At 48.1% G+C, this 19,306-nt stretch overlaps 1 protein-coding gene across 8 annotated transcripts in view; it reads right to left on the reverse strand.

Moving 5' to 3' along the window:
• The window catches only part of PUM1 (pumilio RNA binding family member 1), an 81,807-nt gene that overhangs the window by 45,580 nt on the left and 16,921 nt on the right, over window positions 1-19,306 (reverse strand). For 6 of the 8 annotated variants that reach the window (XM_064635274.1, XM_064635271.1, XM_064635270.1 and 3 more), the window contains exons 3-7: window positions 14,589-14,657; window positions 7,122-7,230; window positions 4,596-4,774; window positions 2,540-2,706; window positions 150-420 (exon numbers count right to left, since the gene is read on the reverse strand). In XM_064635274.1, coding sequence (XP_064491344.1) covers window positions 150-420; window positions 2,540-2,706; window positions 4,596-4,774; window positions 7,122-7,230; window positions 14,589-14,657 — 795 coding nt within the window. The remainder of the gene's footprint in view (window positions 1-149; window positions 421-2,539; window positions 2,707-4,595; window positions 4,775-7,121; window positions 7,231-14,588; window positions 14,658-19,306) is intronic. The other 2 variants (XM_064635275.1, XM_064635268.1) reach the window with 1 other exon arrangement.

Genomic DNA, 19,306 nt, shown 5'->3' on the forward strand with positions numbered 1-19,306 from the left:
CCTGTCCCCCTCCAGCTCCCTGGGAGGACACACACAGCACCCTCTGGACAGCACAGCGATAAAACCATTCCAAGCCTTCCTCCACAAGATCCCAAGCTCATCTAACCCCACACTGGCTCTTTTGGATGGAGCAAGGACCAACTCTTCACCTGCTGCTGGGAATTGTAGTCGAAGAGCCCCACGGTGGCCGCGGCCGAGTCCACGGGGACCTGGGTGCCGGAATAATCGAACTGGAGGGGCTCCATGCCCACGTGCTCCATGGGATCCAGGGGCACGCTCTGGGACTCGATGTTGGAGAAGTCCTCCACAGGCTTGGCCCCGTTGGTACTGGCCAGCTGGGCCAAGCCCTCGGATCCGTTCTGGTTGGGGCCCAGCAGATCCACCTCGCTCGCCGAGTTCTGGCAGTTCCCGGGCGTGCGGCTGTGAGGGGAGGGAAAACTCATCACTGAACACATCCCTGCCACACCCAGAACTGCTGGGAGGGGTGCTGAGAAAGGGGGGAAAACAGATCTGAAACAGCTCCCCAAGTTAATTCTACAGAATGACTTATGTATTTAAAAAACAAACAAAAAAAATTCACCTACAACCCCCCCCAGTTCCCCAGCCCCAAACTCCTGTTCCAGTAAAAACAAAATTCAGTTTCTATTTTTCTTCTCAGTCAGCCAATGGAGGATTGACTGAACAAGCCAGGATTTCAGCAATGTAGCTGGAATAGCTTTATTTTTTCATAAAGCTATCTGGTGATTATTAACTGTGTGATACTCTGGCACTGTGTCTCACTTGAAACCTTTCTAAAGGAGCTCCTACAGTTTCCTGATGACCTACAATAAGGATTGGACTCAATGGCAATGGTTCATCTCCATGCAGTGTGCACTTCCCAGCCTTTTGTTTGACTTTTACACATTTTTTTTTAACAATTTGTTTGGCTTTTGCAGTTTTCCTGCATGTCAACAAGAGCCAAGGCAGGTACATTAAGTGAGCAAGAAAGACAAATGTATCCATTACATCAACAGTCACAATTTCAGAAGGTTTTAATCCCAGGAGAGCTACAAGGAACAAATCCAAAACCCCAGGTATAATCTAGACTGGTACATAAGCAGAGTCAACACCTTCCACGGGTGCTTCCATAGGGATCCCACACAGAATGATCAAATTAGGTGTGAAAATAACCCAGATTACAACAGCCAGGCCTAGGTGTGCTCTCAGGTGTTCTCTACCTTCTCCCTGTGCTTCTCCAGGTACCTTTATAACATCCTTGGCACACTGTTCCAATGAGCCAAAGGCTCTTTCACTGCAGCATGAAAAAATCCTTCCAAAAACATTAAATGCACGTGCTGGTTTGGAATTGTGCTGGGAACAGTGCTGGGAGCACAGGGATGGCTCAGGTACTGCTGAGCAGGCCTGGCAGAGCCTCTGCTCCTCAGCCCTCCAGAGAGGGGGCTGGGGGCACAGGGAGCTGGGGGGACACAGGCAAGACAGCTGATCCCAGCTGAGCCCAGGGATTTACTGAGAAGAGGATTGATTTAGACCAGACAGGAGGTTTTTTTACAGTGAGGGTGGGGAGGCCCTGGCACAGGTTGCCCAGAGAAGCTGTGGCTGCCCCATCCCTGGAAGTGTCCGAGGCCAGGTTGGATGGGGCTTGGAGCAACCTGGGCTGGTGGGAGGTGTCCCTGCCCATGGCAGGGGGTGGATGAGATGGTTTTTAAGGTCCCTTCCAACCCAAACCATTCCATGATTTCCATGGCCATCCAGCATCACACTCAGCATATAGAGCTGGGGGGAGAAGAAGGAGGGGAGGATGTTTGGGGTGATGGTGTTTGTCTTCCCCAGTCACTGTTCCAGAATCACAGACTGGATCAGGTTGGAAGGGAGCACAGTGTCCTATCTGGTCCCACCTCCTGCTCCAGCAGGGCCATCCCAGAGCACCTGGCACAGGGTTGTGTCCAGAGGGGTCTGGAATATCCCCAGGGAGGAGACTCCACTCCCTCTCTGGTCTCTGTTCAGGGCTGGGTCACTGCCCAGCCAAGAAGTTCTTCCTCCTGTCCAGGTGGAGCTTCCTGGGCATCAGTTCCTGCCCGTTCCTGCTGTGCCATTGCTGGGCCCCCCCAGCAGAGCCTGGGCCCTCCTCTGCCCCCTCCTGCAGCCCCTGACACACCCTGGGGAGGGCTCCTCTCAGGCTCTGCTCTGGAGGCTGAACAGCCCCAGCTCCCTCAGCCTGTCCTGCTCCCAGAGCTGCTCCAGCCCTTGGGCATCTTTGTTATGACAGATCCCAGCTTTCCTGGGGATGAAGCACCTGCCTGCCCTGGGAAGTGGGGAATGAATCCCTGGCCTTGCTTTGCTTCATGCACAGCTTTTGCTTTCCTTATTAAACTGTTTCCACCACGAATTTTCAATTCAACCCATGAGTTTTCTCACTTTTCCAATTCTCTCTCCATCCCACTGGAGTGGAGAAAGCGAGTGGTTGGGGGTGCTGAGTGTTGGCTGGGGTTAAACCCCCCCAGTGTGACACTAATTAACTGCTAATTAACAGTGCACATACCTGAAGTCTTTGACATCAGCGTCGATCCCGTTCTGAACGGGCAAACCATTTGTTTTGTCCATCACATCCCCCTCCTCCTTCAGATCTCCCAATTTATCGCCATCAAACGTGCCCTTATTTTTCTTATCCCCTTTGTCATTCTCATCATTCTCTGCATCCCTTGGCCCCTGGGCAAAAAGAGACATTGTTTTAATAAGCTGAGTTTTCAGATCGATTTTGCTTTCAGCCCGAGATGGTCACAAATCAAAGGCACATGTCACAATAAAGGAAGTCACTTGCAAACGTTAATTCTTACAAAAAAAAAGCAAAATAGCCCCTAACAATTGAAGAAACGAGGGAATTAGTTCTCACTCTTCCAAGAGATTTCATCTATTCAGCTTCTTCCATTTAGTAATTCAGGGTTTGCTTCTATAGGCTCTAAAAATCCCAACCCAAAATAATCTTATAATTCAAGATGGGACTTCAAAATTCACAACAGCACGTGCTGCAGGGGAATAAACTGAATTAGAGCCTCTCTGGAAGTCACTGGCTCAGTGTCAGAGATGCAGTTATTGACTGGCAAGTGCAAGTGTTGGAGAATCACCTCGTTTTGGGGAGAGGCATCACTGATTTGCACATTGAATTCCAAGGAACAGCTCATTTAAAAGCACTCAAATATACCCCTAACTCAGTCTTGGTTCATGTAATCCTAAAGCACATTTCTTTGGGAGAAAAAGGGGGGGGTGAAAAAGAGGAAAAAACGGATTTCTGTCCTGTTGAGCATTTTATGAGTGGTATTACAGCTCCAGCATTTCTGCCCTTAATGTCTGCCTTTTATTTCACTTGGGAGAAGAATAAAGGGTGATGGTGCCTGGGGCAGTGTTTTGAACAACAAAAGGGAGAGGGAAAACAACATAATTTATGATAAAAACCAGCAAGGGGCATATAAACATATTTATCAGGGCCAGCTTTGGTGCTGTCATAGGGCCAGACATGCAAACCCTGCCTCCCACTTCATCTGAGGGAAAAGTGCTCTGCACACAGCAAGCACTGGATCAACTAAACACTTTATCCATCCCCTCTAACTGAAGGAGGAGATTTTTCCCTCATATTTAGGGAAAAAAAAGATAGTTTTGAAAGCAATAATCTGGTGCTGCTTCTTAAATAAAATTGTGTTTCCTCAATATTGTAGGGGGGGTTGGAAATGCCAAAAGCCCAACTGTCCCCCCCACAATGGGATATTCAGCAGTGAGACCCTGAGTGCCTGTGCTGTGGAGGAAACACCTCTCAGACCCCCAGCTGGGATAAAGTGGCTCCTTCCACTGACTGTTCATTCCCCAAAGCTCCTGCTCCGTGGGCTCAGGGCTCACCCAGGTTACCAGGTGCCCACGAAGGAGGGCAGGGATGAAGGGAGCTGCAAACCAGCTCTCTGGAGAGCTGAGCACGGCCCCTGAGCATAACAGAGGAGGGGTTTCCACAACTCCTGGCCCAGCACTGGGCTGATGAGGCAGAGTTGAGGTCCAGCCCCTTCTCCCCTCGACAGGGATGGGCTCTGATGCCACCTCTCTCCCCACATCCTTAAATTTGAGGCGGCAGCAACTGTGCTCCTTCCTCACCCCGAGGAGCACAGGCACTGCAGCCATTTCTCCACTGGGAATGCTCTGCCTGGACAGCAATATCCCACCTGGCGTGGGTTTGGGAGCTCTGTCCCATGGCTGGGATCACTACATGGAGCTTTTTGCTCACCAAGGCTCAGTCAGAACCCACAGGAGTATCTGCAACCTTGTCCAACCACCAGCTTGGATGGGGTGCTACTGCTGGGGGGCTTAGCCAAAAACCAGGGAATGGCAGCACCTTCCCATCCCTTCCTTCCATCCCACGCCCCCCAAGTCAAGGACAGTGGTTAAATCTGCTGGTTTGAGACTGGTCAACCTGCCTGTTTGAGGAAAGAGTGAAACTAGGAGCTAATAAAAGAAGAAACATCTGCCTCAGGACTGGATTAACAAACAAACAAATTGAGCAGCAAATAGAGAAAATAACACAACAGGACTGAAATGTGGGAATCAGGCAGACTTACAAATCCTCCTTTCCTTAGGCAGGAATCTCCAGGAGACGAGCTCAACACATACTCCACCATGCTCACACCCAGTCCTCCACTCTCTGAGCGGGGGGAAAGCACCGAGTTCACTTCACTGTTCACGTGAAAGCCCTGCCCAGGTCTTCTCTGAACCATAATGGGTTGGGAAACAGAGTGATCTGGAACAAAAACATGGGTAATTCTTGTAAGAAGATCCAACAAAGGAGGCCAGTCATTAAAGATGTACTCTCCAGGGTCTTATCTGCACTAAGAAGTGCCAACTTTGTGACTCTGGTGCTGCCCATCAGTAAAACCAGGAGGAGTTTCTCATTTTTTAAACATTAGAACCTGTAAACCTACAAGTGAGAACTCCATTAAAATCTAAACTAAACTTTAGAAATTTAAGACTCATTAAAGGTTGCAATTAAAAAGACAAAGTTCTAGTTTTTATTTTTAGTAAAACTCTTGCACTAGTGCAGTGAAAAACAGTTTTGGTTTGTCATTTAAAACATGATCCTGTTGTTACACCAGCCTGTGTTTGTGTTCTTGGTCCTAAGAACTGCAGTGTTTGTGTCATGATCAGAGACTTTTGTGGCTATTTCCTAAAAAAAATGTTTATGAGAACTTCATCTCCTCTTTCTCATCCCATCCTCCTGCACCAGCCCCATCCCTGCTGTGTGAGGCTTTGAGATCCAGCCAGGAACAGACTCAGGAGAGACATCTCCAAGTCCTTCTGGGCTCTGCAAAAATCACTGGTTGGGCAAGAAATGATCCTGAATCCCCAAGGAGGGAAGGGAAGGAATTCTCTGAGTCAAAAATAACAGGCAGCAGACATAGGAGTTGCCAGGGGCTGGTGGAAGGGACATGGAAGGGACATCAATATCCAGTGATAGTGACAGTGCAGCTTCCTTATAAAGCAGGTAGGAGCTGCCAGAGCAGTAATTCTATTCTCCCACTGCTCCTGGCTACACTTCCCTCCTTCTCCCCCAGGCCAGCACAAGCAACCACGTGTCCACAAAGTGAAGTGGACTGGGGAGACTTTGTGGGATAAAGACAGTAAAAAAGGGAAAAGCCAGTTTGAACCCAGCTCGGGTGCCCGGCAGGACTCAGTGCACTGCTGCACAGCTTGTGTGCCACCAGGAGGGGAAGGAGCACAGGAATGATGCTTTGAAGGCTTTAAAATTGGCTTTGAATGCTTTAAAACTGGCTTTAGACACTTTAAACCCACAATTTTGAGGTACAGGAGTGAAACCCCAAAGCCAGGTGGGAGGCCTGCAGTGCATGCTGTGGGCACAGAGAGAAGGGATGGAGCCAAGGGTGTCTCAGCAAACCAGGCCTCACCCTTTCATGTAGCCTGGGCACTGGGGGGATTTTGGGGGGCTGTTCCTTCATTTTAGATGAGCCAGAGGGGAAATTGTGCCTTGCCTGGCTTCCAGCCCCTCAGGAACACAGGCTCTGTGTGCATTACTGGAGAATAACCAAAGGAGAAGGAGTCCAAGGGCTGTGACTCCTGCAGCTCTGGGATCAGGGTGTGGGAGGTGACCTGCCCGGGGGTGGCACAGCCCAGAGGCAGCAGAGGAGAAAGTCCCTTCCTCAGCTGTTGGGAGAGCCTGGCTCAGCCTTTAATCCACCTCAGCTCCAGTCTGGACTAATAAAACCTGGCACAAAGTGCTGCCAAGAGCTGGGGCTGCAGGGGACAGGCCCCCCAAAACCTCCCCAGTGCCCAGACTGACCCAACACATCGGATTTTGAGAAGCTTCATCCCCTTTTTACAGTCAGTTTTCAATTTAAATAATACAAAACGCCCTCAGCACTATAGCAAAGCCTTCAATCAAATAATGGACATTTTTGTGAGGGAAAAGCCCCACACAACAGTGCAGCTGCTGTAAAATCCCATTTCCTGGGAGCTGCAGATGTTTGGGAAGTGCAGGAGACGCCCAGAAGTGTTTAAGGAACGTACTCATCACATATAGAAACCAGGGAAAATAACAAACACAAGGGCAGCATTTCAAACCCAGCACACGTAGGGGATTTTTTTTAACATTTAACTGAAACCAACCTGAACACTCCTGAAGTCCAAAATCAGGGACAGTCTCTGATCCAAGATCAAAATCCTTGGCAGATATAACTCAACACTCCTAATTCAAAACATCATTTTTTTTTTCTTTTTGTTGGTTTGTTTGGTATTTTTAAAATTGTGGGTGTTTTGGGTTTTTTTTTGTTCAAACTTTCAAGTGATTCATCCCAAGGCAGAAAACACATCAGAAAGTTTAAATTGAAATTTTAAGGGTAATTTAAAATTTTTAAGCAAATACACACGAATTTGCACACATTTACATTAAACAACCTTTTGATATGTATGGATATTTTAACTCAATCACAAAGCAATGTGGGGTTTTCTATTTGTTTTTTATTATATAAACAAGATGGTTTTTTAAAATCTTTTCAGAACTTGGTGATTGTGAGTAGATGAGTTGCACATTTCTGTATTTAACCCCAACTAAATTAAGTAAACAATCAAACTACCTGATGCTCCCCAAGCACTGTCTCTCCACTGATCTCCCAGAAATATCCCTTTTGGTCCATCTTTGCTGGAATCATCAGATTCCCAAAACTTTTTACCCGGCAACAGCTGCTGCAATTAAAAAAAAAAAAAACAAAAAAAAAAAAAAGAGAAAAAAAAAAAAGAACAAAACAAAGCAAAGCATGATTAAAATAAGCATAAAATGCAAACATAAACCATAAGCAACTCCCTTCTAAACACGAATCAATCATTAAACATAAACTGATCCACCCAAATATTTATCCACACGGGGTGAAAGCCACACGGCAGCTGAGGGAGCAATTCCATCATCCCAATCCTCTTATATTCTTAAATGCTTTATGAACCCCACACGTCAGCACACACACACAACGACACTCTCCAAGCTCTTGGAAAATAATACATATATATATAGTAGAAAAACCTATTGTGATCAGAATATACTGACAATGACACTCTCCAGACTCTTGGAAAATAATATATATATGTATATATAAAGTAGAAAAAACTATTGTAATCAGAATACACAGACAATGACACTCTCCAGCTCCTTGTAAGAAAATACATATATATATGTGTATGTGTGTGTGTGTATGTGTATATGTATATATATATAGGTTTAGAAAAACCTATTGTGATCATAATATCAGGAGTTCAGCTGAGCTGGGGGGACCTCTGTGAGCACCCAGCACAAATTCCTGCTGCTGGCAGGGCCAGAAAAGCTCAGGAGATGCCAAGAGCTCTCACTTGTCCCCCAGCCAGGGACTGCTGAGGACTCCCGGTGTCCCCAAGGTTTTTTGGGAACACTAATGAGACTGAGCAGTTCTGGGCCGTGTGGGTTGAGCTGAGGGGAGGAAAAACAGGTTCTGGGCTCCTGAGAATGAGACAGAGGCATCCTGGGCTTGGGTGAAGCCAAGGACAACTGCACTGGAGGTCAGCAGATGGGTTTTGGAAATGGCACCTCCTCATGACCAAGGGAAGTCCTGCTGCCTGGGATGGCCATCACACCACCAGCCAGATCCATCCTGAGGGAGAGGAACACCAGCAAGGAGCCTTTCCTGCTGGAGCTGGGGTAAAACTCAAGGAACTGGGAGATGGGAACCTGCATCTGTCTGAAATCCCCACAGAACAAAGAGGAGCCATCAACCAGGGGATCTCTCCTGTGTGTATGGAGTGCTGAGAACTGACTGGGATCACCTCCAGTGCCCTGCCTGATACCAGCTCCTGATGGTAACTCCAGCAAATGTGCAAATTTAAAGCTAAAATGTAAGGGTAAATCAGCTGGTTGCAGATGGAGCAGCACTAACTGATCTCAGAGCTCCCAGCTGCCGTGGGAGCTGCTTTGAGACACAATCAGAAAAGCTGTGCTCACCATTTCCTTCTTACCTTCACCAAGCTCTGCCTGTTTCCAGAATCAATCAGTTTTTAGCAATGTGACTCCAGGATTTCTCCTTCCACCCCAAACACGGCGTGGGTTGCTGAGGATTCTCTCAGCTGAACGATAAAAGCAGGGAAGCCCCACATTCCCCTTTATGCAATCCAAAAATACCTCCAAATATAAGAACTCCCATCAGCAACACTCGTTTCCAAACACTCAGACTAACCTGTTCCTCCGTCTGCACCGTGGGGTTGGGGAAGGAGGTGAAAACCAAGGCAGAGCTCTCTAGTATTTATAAACATAAACACACATCAGGTGTCTCACCATTATTTTTTTTACGCTTCTGTCATTCCAATATTTATAAAAACGCAGCTTTTTTGCTCCTGCTGCTGCCACTCAGCAAAAATAACAACTTGCCTTCTCCTGGTGCTTCGAGGAATTCCCAACAGAAAGTGATTTGAATGAATCAAACTAAATTGTAACTGCAACTAAACATTTCTCATTTCCTCTGACAACATCTCACGGTGGAAAGCACAAACTGTGCTGCAGCCACAGCTCCAATCACGAAATCCCAGAATGGTTTGGGTTGGAAGGACCTTAAAGATCAGCCAGTGCCACCCCAGACAGGAAGAATGAGCAGAATAGAGCATTTTCCAACCTTAATGACTCCATGATTTTCTTTCCAAGGATAAAGGAGATGGACTTTTTATGTGAGCCTGGAGTGACAGGACAAGGGGGAATGGCTTCCCACTGCCAGAGGGCAGAGTTAGATGGGATATTGGGAAGAAATCCTTCCCTGGGAGGGTGGGCAGGCCCTGGCCCAGGTTGCCCAGAGAAGCTGTGGCTGCCCCTGGATCCCTGGAAGTGTCCAAGGCCAGGCTGGACGGGGCTTGGAGCAACCTGGGCTGGTGGAAGGTGTCCCTGCCCATGGCAGAGGGTGGAGCAAGATGGGCTTTGAGGTCCCTTCCAACCCAAACCAGTCCAGGATTCTCTGAAACCTGCGGCAGCTCTGGGTCAGTCAGACACTGCCCTGGCTGGGGGTGACTTAAGGCTAATTCAGCACTTTATTGTTTCCCTACTATCCTCTACCTCGTTCTTAAGGAAGAAAATAATCCCCTTTCCAACAGAATCCTGCAGATCTGCATCCCAACACCCTCAGTTTTGCAGTGAATCACTGACAGGGTCAGCAAACACTAATTCTCACTGTCTCATGATAGTCTGGGGACAGCTCTGTCCCCTCCAGTTTAATCTTTCCCCTCCAGAAGCATAAAGTTTCCAACTGGAAGTTCTGTACCATAAGCAGAAACAATTAGGATACAGACTGGATGAATTTACAGATATTGGGGAAAGCCAAAAAATCCAATATTAACAGATGGTAATGGGGGGTCTTTGTTCTGTCAAGTGCTGTTCCAACCAACACCAGAGGGTTACCAACAGCAATCATCTGCACTGAATTATGCAACAGGCTGCCAAGACAATGAATTTTTCCTCAGGGAAAGTTGTCAGTTGCAATGGAGTTAAAAAAAAAGATATTTTAAGTGACTATCAGCCAGTTCTGCAGGTTGAAGATTTAAAAAGAACAAGCAGCGGTTTAGAACGAGCCTCGTTTATTCATTCCCTGGTTTTTATTAAAATTGACCCTATCTAGTATGAAAATAATCCCTCTAAGCCCTCTTACAGAGGACTTAAGAGTTAGGCCAATATTCAATTTAGCAGAGGGGGAGGAGGGGATGACTTACACATCAACAAAAGCCATTCCTCAACCAGCAAGTGCACACAGATCCCACTGAGATGGGATTATGAATTAGACAAATTAAGAAAACTGATCCCCCTCAGATAAGGCAAATATGAAGATAAAAGAAGCCATCTGTGCAGCTGGAGAACTCGGTTTACCCCCAGCAACAGGTAGGAGAAGGCAGAGTGTGTATTCACACACCCCACCCTGATGTTATCGACCCCCAAAGTGCTGCCAGCTCAGAGCCAGGAAGGCAGGGGGAGCTCCCAGCAGGCAATGCCAGCCCTGCCCTGCTGTCCCACACAACAGGCAGCTTTCTGCCAGCTCAGGGAGCTCAGCTGGCTCACTGAGAGCACCAGGAAAAGGCAGGATCATAGGACTGGGAGTGTGTGACCATCCCAGTGTGCTCTGGCTCAGAGCACATCCTGACGTGCCAGTGGAGCTGCTGTGGCACCGTCACCAGCTCCAACCCATCTCCAAAGCTGCCAGAGCTGGGGAAACTGGAGAACTGAACATAAACATTATCCCAACTGCCAATACTGCCCAGCCCAGCTGCCAGGGAATCATAGATTTATGAGAACACAGCACAGGCAGCATTAGCAGGGAAAGCAGAGACACAGGGGTTTAGTTTGGGGGTCTTTGTTTGGTTTGTGGTTATTCTCTTTAAATGAGGTACAAGAATGTCCAGGCCCGGTGTCAAACACTCTGCAGGGGCTTATCCAACACTTCCCCAGGCACTAAGGGGACACAAACATGGTCAGAGAGTCACAGAGCAGCCTGAGCTGGAAAGGACCCACAAGGACCATCCAGTCCAACCCCTGACCCTGCCCAGGACACCCCAACAATCCCACCCTGGCCCTCAGAGCGTTGTCCAAACCCTCCTGCAGCTCTGGCAGCCTTGGGGCTGTGCCCACTGCCCTGGGGAGCCTGGGCAGTGCCCAACCAGCCTCTGGGGGAAGAACCTTTGCCTGAGATCCAACCTGAGCCTGCCCTGACACAGCTCCAGCCCTTCCCTGGGGGCTGTCCCTGCCCACAGCCCCTCCAGCCTCTGATGTTGCAGAGCTCTAACACAACAACCCCCAGGGACTGCAGCAATTCCACTGCCCACGGTCACACCCACCCCAGACCCCAGCACTCCCACCTGCAGGGGCAGCAGCACAGCAAGGATTAAATGCTTCTCAGATGAATACATCAGATTTCTTACCACATTTCAAGGGCAGGGTGAGATGCACTGCTATCCCTAATAGTCACACGTCGTCATTTTTGGTCCAGTTCATTCAATTTTGAAGTTAAACACCCACCAGTTGCCTCATGTCTCTCTGTCCCCATCCTCCTCCCATCCTCTGGATTAAGTTTCAGGCAGCAACTTGCCCAGCTGCTCTTTCACTCCAGACACAAACTTATCTCAGCACAACCTCCTCCAAACCCAGCCCGTTGCCCAAATGCCTGTAATGTGCTGAGGCCAAAGCCAAACTCCACCTCACAGCCTCTCTGTGTTGCCCACTATCCCAAAACCACCAATACCCACTGCTGCAAAGCCACAGATGAAAGGGATTTAAGCAAAGAACAGCAGACACGCAGCTCCCCATCCTGGGAGAGGAGGAGAACTCACACAGCTCGTGTTAAGCCTCAGAGAAGTGTCACAGAACAAAGGCACAAACAGCAGCAAAACCCACAGGGAACTGCTCAGTGAAGCTCCAGGATGAGCTCCTTCAGCCCACTCAACAACCTGGACAAGGTGCTGAAAGGGGAAAGACCACAGCTCCCTCTTTAGAGGGCTGCTCTCAGCACCACTGACCACATTCACCACCCACAGCCCAAAGCTTTGCCACTTCACAGTGGAGCAAAAGGGTTTCAGTGGCTTTTGTCAGTCTCACAATGGAAATTTTGGGGATTTGAGGCTGGGTGCAGTGGAGGGTGGGAGTCTGAAGATGGAAATGGTCAAGAAACAAGAGAGATGAAAGTTCTGAGGCTTTTTTTTTAAATTATTCTTAATTTTCTCAGATAAGGATATCTGTTCATCTCCAAATATTATCTGCATTTTGACAGCAGGAGAGAGAAGAGATGGAACTGTTTGGCAGTGCCCTTTAAAAAACTGCTCTGATGTCTTCAGAGCCACAAACTCCTGAAATCACCAAGAAGCAAGAAAACAAGAAGATAAAAGATACACTAAAAGCATAAACACTCTTTCCCTCATCTTCCTCCTCCAAGTTTTCCACTTTCAACTCCGAGAACAAGATTACTGACACCTCCTGCAGGGAAGGCTCAGAATGTACAAGACAAAGAAATAGAAATAAAATTCTCTCTTCTCCTCATTTATTTAATTTTCCTCATTTATGTCACACTTTCTTCATGAGTTTCCTTCCCATTCCAGGAGCAGGAGGAAGGGAGGAAACCATCAGTGCCTTGCTAAGGTACCTAAACTGCACAAAATCCAAGTGTGGAGCTGAAGAACACGGTCTTGGAAAGTCAATACTCAAATCCTGCGGGATCTCAGCTCACAGAGCTCCTGGAATCTTGGCCAGCTGGATCTATCTGGAAAACCTTTGGGGAGATACAGAGAAAATGCAATGGATGAAGGAGGGAAAGCATGAGACTGAGGGAGAAAGAGAAACAAGAGGGAGTGGTTTAGCTGCAAGAGAAGGGTGAAATGTCACCTTTCCTGGAAACTCGTGCTCATTGCAGGATGTGGAAAAGCCCGGTGACAAAAGGATGCCACGGCCAAAACTTTCCACATCACAGTTACAAGAAGGAGGGGAAAATAAAAGGTGAGTCACTGCTGCAAGGCAAACCTCCAAAACACAACCCCAACCTCGCTTCTCTCAGGGATGCCTGAGTAAACTGAGAGCTGGGAAAACTCAGCAGTTTGAGGAATTTCTTCAGGCATCACAGCTCTGTGACCTAATGCCATGGTAAGCACAAAACAACTGCTGGACTCACTCGGAACCTGCTCTCAGAGCATGCACACTCCCTGTCTGAAAAGGAACCTCTTGCCCAATGAGGTGCCAAAAATCAATCTTCAGGGAACATTCCCACCCCCGGCATTCCATTGGCAGGCTGCACATGGAGCCACAGCAGCTGCTTTGCAGCAGCTTTAGACAGATTTTTAATGTCATGTTTTCTCCTTTCTAAACCATTTTCACCTGCTCTTAGTCAACAGTCTCACTGTAGGTTAATCCAACCAGGAGAAACAGAGGTTCTCCTATCAAGAGATGTCGAATTAAAATCCAGCTCGTTATTATGATGAAGAGAAGGAAGGAGAGAAGGAAGGAGAGGAAGGAGGTCTTTCACCTGAGAGGGCACCTTCCTATGAATCTCATCACACCACAGTCCTTGTTTGCTGCTTTCTCCAAAACAGTAACTTCAGGGTTCTAAGGACTTTTATTTCTTCTTTTAAATGCGGCTCACAAACTTGGTAACAGAGACAGGATGGACTAAATGTGGATAAACAAACTGAACCTGAGAGGAACACACCAAGGAAGGCTCTCCAAAACAGACCTACATCAAGCTGACCTGCCACACATTAATAATCTCCTCCAAGACATGATTTTCTCCTCTGTGCTCTTCCACAGGAGCACTGACTGAAGGCAAAAGGAGCCAGGCAAGGAAGAAAAGCATTTACATCCAACTTCCAGGAACATAACACAGCCAACTACAGCAACAAGTTATTCTTTCAAGTCACCCTAAAAATAGGTAAATTCTCTTTTTCCAAAGAAACCCAAGGGGCATCTCCCCCAAATCTGCCACCTCCTCGCTGTGCTGGGAGATTAAAACACCCCTGCCTGGGTTTCTGGGGAGTTTGAACTGAGGGCTCATTATCTGCCCCCTCCTGTAAGCTCCTGTCCTGGCTGAAGCCTTTATCACTCCTGCAGCCCTGGATTAGGTTGCTCAGCTACTTCAAACGTTAAACACAGCCCTGGGCTTTGTGACAGGAGCCAAAAAAAAGGTGGCCAGGAGTGGAAGCAGGGCAGCAGACAATGCCAGGCAGCCAACCCCACACCACCATGGGCTCTGAGCTCACTGGGGCCCAAAATAAACCTGCTACAAGTATTGTAACACTTGTCACACGATATATTTCTGTTCTTTTACAACCACCACTCCACTGTTTGATGATCCAACAGGTGGAGGCTTAGCTGTTCCTCCTACCAAGACAGATTCCAGCCTGACAGGTTTTTAGTTTGTTAAACCACACACACACACACTCACACACTTCCCAGGCAGAAGGGAGAACTCTCGAGTTCAGAATCATTCCAGCAGCTCAAAAAACTGCTATTTCAATCCCTCCCTCCCCCAAAACACAGAGATTAAGTGGTTTTCTTCCCCATGCCTTTCACTTACCTCTCCCATGGCCCGTCCCTCCAGAGCAAGGGCTTGGAAATCATGATTCAGTTCATCCATGGAACGCACCTGTTTAGAGATGGGGAAGGAAAAGACATGAAGAAATGCTTTTATTTGCTGGGGTTTTATGATAATCATAGTTTATGGCAATCTTTCTGATACAGACTGAAAGCTACATTCCCTGTTACAGCATGTAACAAAGTTATGGAGCTCCACAGCAGGACTTACCTTTATGACTCCCGGAAGCTGCAACATTTATATACTTCTATTATTAAATATATATATATTATATACAGATTTATTTAAACATGTTACATTTACACTTGCACAAGGAAGGAACAACTAGCAATTACTTTTAAGACACACAAAATCCAACACAAGTGCCTTTGCTTGTATTTCACAGTTGCTTGGTTTCAGGTGAGGGAGTCAAGGCATAAGTCAGGGAGTCAGAACCATTTCAGGTGGAAATCAAGTCAAACCTCCTGTATTAACCAGGCATAATGACATTCAAGTTAAACTGATATGAAAGAGAAAAACGTAATGGTGTGATTTCATGAAAATTGAGTCACTTAGAAAAGAAGAAGAAAAGCAGCAATTTAAAACTGTTGGTTAAGTAAGTTCATAAAACCACAATGTGCTGAGCTGGGAGGGACCCCCAAGGATCACGGGGTCCAACCCTGAGCCCTGCACAGGCCCAGCCCCAAGAGTCACCCCCTGTGCCCCAGAGGATCAGCCAAACCCTCCTGCAGCTCTGGTAGCCTTGGGGCTGTGCCCACTGCCCTGGGGAGCCTGGGCAGTGCCCAACCAGCCTCTGGGGGAAGAACCTTTGCCTGAGATCCAACCTGAGCCTGCCCTGACACAGCTCCAGCCGTTCCCTGGCTGCTGTCCCTGCTCCCCCAGAGCAGAGATGGTGCCTGGTATGGACTGGATATGTTGAAAATTCAAGAAACCACTTCTGATTTTTATTCCCCACAGATGCAGCCCCTGAACACGTGTGCAGAAGCAAATAAAAAAAATCCAACAACTATGGACTTGAGGACAAAGCACAGAAGTCAAACCACGTGCTGGGACCGTGAGGAGATCATGGCCCTCCCCAGGCACCACCCCTGTGTCCCAGCAGCCACCAACACTCAGGCAGCATTCCACACCTCCTACTCCAGGTTCACAGGAGCCCTGCAGCCCAAAGGTCTCTGCTCCACCTCTGTGCTGAGCAGGGCCTGCTTTATAAAACCCTCAGTTCTGAGTAATGCCCACACTGTGCTCCTGGCTCCTCACAGCACGCTGAGGGTTAACACACAGGGTTTAGTTGTGTCCCACTGAGGACAGAGCAGGTGATCCAAACACAGAGGGAAGGAGGTCAGGAATACTTGGTGGGTGATTTACAGGACCAAAAACACCCCAAAACTGCTCTAGATGCTCACACACCACCAGTGCCCAGTTACACCATGGCCACTGAGCTCAACCCTGCTTCTGATACTCAAGGCACCACTTCCAGCAGAGCCAAGTCAAGACTTTGAGGTGATTACATTTTACTTCAATTTTAAGACAAGACTCTATCTATCTCACCCAAGAATATCAGATGTAGGGAAAGCAGCACAGATAACCTCCAGAAATCCCCTCCAGCCTGAATTCTTCAACTATTCTGTGACCACACCACTTTGCAAAAGATTATTAATATATTATTAAATTATCTAATATATATTTACATAATTTGCAAATCCTCAGTGGTTGGTCACTCAGAATCTCAGTTTAAAAATAAGGTGTCCCCTCGTTACTGCACCTCAGCTCAAAGTGACTCTCAGTTACGCCCCCATCTCGCCACCTCGTGTGGTGACATTTGTCACACTGACCACGAGCACCGAGTGAGAACACGGCTGCACCTTCCTGAAATGACAGCTCTGGGCAGCACCACGGACTGTGCCTCCCTGGCAGCTCCATCCCAGCTCTGCAGCACAGGCAGCTCTGCTGCTGATGCCACACAAATGTCAGTAAGACCAAATTCTTCCGTGAAGCACCTCAGGCTGAACTCATGGGAAGTGCTGCAGCCCCCGGACCTGCCCAGCCACAGGAGCAGGCAAGGGACAAACTGTTGTTTTAGTGAGGCACCTGAGGGCTAGAGGAGCTGAGCAGAGACTGAGCAGGTGATGTGTGTCCCTCTGGCTGCTGGAGGGATGTCACAGCGATCCACGGCTGTGGCCACAATGGCACAACCCAGGGCTCTCAGTGCTGGGGGACAAACAGAGGCTGCTGGGGGCCTGTCCACCACCCTCCCCAAAAAATAACCTCCCAAGGCTTATGGGAACCTCAAAACAGAGCAGCTAGACAGACAGAATCATTACACTCCCAACAAAAAGGGTATTAAGCAGCATTTGTATTTTGGTTTGGATATCATGGAATCAGCAGAGTGGTTTGGGTTGGAAGGACCTTAAAGCTCATCCAGTACCACCCCCAGCCATGGGCAGGGACACCTCCCACTAGCCCAGGCTGCTCTGAGCCCTGTCCAACTTGGCCTTGGACACTTCCAGGGATCCAGGGGCAGCCACAGCTTCTCTGGGCAACCTGTGCCAGGGTCTCAAGGCCCTCACAGCCAAGAATTTCTTCCACATATCTAATTTAAACCCACTCTCTGGCAGAGGGAAGCCACTGCCTCTTGTCCAGTCACTACAGGCCCTTATCAATAGCCTCTCTCCCTCTTTCTTTTTGGCTCCCTTCAGGTACTGGAAGGTCACAATTTGGTCACCCTGAAGTTTCTCTTCTCCAGGCTGAACAATCCCAACTCTCTCACCTTTCCTCACAGCAGAGCTGCTCCATCCCTCTGGATTAGTTTTGGTGCCTCCTCTGCTCTCACTCCAACAGGTCCACGTCACACAGCAGGAAGGGGCTGCCTCCACCACCTCCCCAAATATACTTTACCCCAGTCACCATGAAAAGCAGAAAAACAAAATAATATTGGCTTCTCTATCAGCCATCAGAGGGGGGGTAATGGAAGAAATTATTCACTACAGGTATTTAAGTCACATCCTTAATCATCTCTCTTTATCCATAATTATCAGAATTGCTGAAAAGCGTTTTCTAAATCATGTCTTTGTGCCTGACTTCCAGCACTCTATGCTCAAACTGTCTATAATCACCAAATTGAGGCCCTTTCTCCCAGTTCTTTTATCTGCACTGACCATTGTGTCTATTTATTTGTAAGACAGGCCGGTTTGTTATTCCATTTTCAAAGACTGTACCCAAAAGATCCTTTTCTCATTTCCCTTCTGTAATATTCAGTACCAACACCTCTTCACCTCGTTTTCTTGCACAGTACACAAATATCACAGGGCTTATCATGGAATCATAGAATCAGCTGGGTTGGAAGGGACCTCTGAAATCATCAAGTCCAACCCTTGATCCAACCCCGCCGTGGTTCCCAGCCCATGGCACTGATGCCACATCCAGTCTCACCTTAAACACCTCCAGGGATGGAGAATCCACCCCCTCCCTGGGCAGCCCATTCCAATGGCTGATCAGCCTCTCTGGAAAGAAATTCTTCCTAAATCCAACCTAAACCTCCCCTGGCACAGCTGAAGACCCAGCCCTCTTGTCCTACTGCTGGTTCCTGGGAGCAGAGCCCGACCCCCCCCAGGCTCCCCCCTCCTGTCAGGGAGTTGCAGAGTCAGGAGGTCTCCCCTGAGCCTCCTCCTCTCCAGGCTGAGCCCCCCCAGCTCCCTCAGCCTCTCCTCACAGCACTTGGGCTCCAGTCCCTTCCCCAGCCTCGTTGCTCTTCTCTGCACCTGCTCCAGCCCCTCCATGTCCTTCATTTCCCTTTAAAGAAGAACAAATGCTGTCTGAAACAGCAGAACACAAAGCCAAAGCCACGACTTCCAGCACCTCAGTATTCCAAACCCAGGCAATCAAAGATATAGCTCATCTTCCAGCTCATTGGGATCTGTTCCTATTAAGGATCCCCGAGCTCTAAGGAGCTCAGACACGTAGAACAGAGTCAGGATGGTGTAAATAACAGAAACAAGGAGGTGCACAGAGAGAGAATTTCCTCCCAGGTGAGCACTAACAGCAATGAGATTTGATGACCATAAAATCTGGTTCAGCACTGAGCCAGGGATTTGAAAGAAATCCAGAAGACAACGCCAAGAGAAATTGGCTGCATGGGAAGAGATGCCCTGACATCTGATCCGACATGACAACCTGGCTGCTGGGAGGGAGAGGTGATCTCCACAAACTTCAGGAGCACACAAAGAGGTCAGATGTTCTCCCCACTCCTTCCTGAGTGATCCAACAAAAGCTGACTCCTGCTCTCAGCCAGCAGCACCTCGAGGTTGCATCCCTGTTTCGGCCTCTTCCAGGCAGGCTGTGCCTCTGGAAAGGGAGATGCAAGTGCACATCCCCACAGGAGCAGAGCTCTGGAGAGGACTCCTCCTTTCTGATCCCACACAACACCAGCCAGATCACTTTGGAACCACACTTCCCAAAAATAAGGCTATGGAGAATTTATATTCACCTACAGGGACATGCAGCAAAACCAGCCAAGGCAAAAAATTCCACTCTTAACCCCCCAGGATTGTTTTTTCTTCCTCCTTATACAGCTGATGTTTCCCCAGGAAGAAAAACAGATCAAATATCTGCATTTATTAGGGGTAACATTGACTGAAGGGGGTATAAATATCTATTTCTATTAAGCCAACCAATTATGTTAAAGAGGGAGACCAAAGCAAACT

This window comes from Pseudopipra pipra, chromosome 24 (genome assembly GCF_036250125.1).
Source record: "Pseudopipra pipra isolate bDixPip1 chromosome 24, bDixPip1.hap1, whole genome shotgun sequence".
NCBI lineage: Eukaryota > Metazoa > Chordata > Aves > Passeriformes > Pipridae > Pseudopipra > Pseudopipra pipra.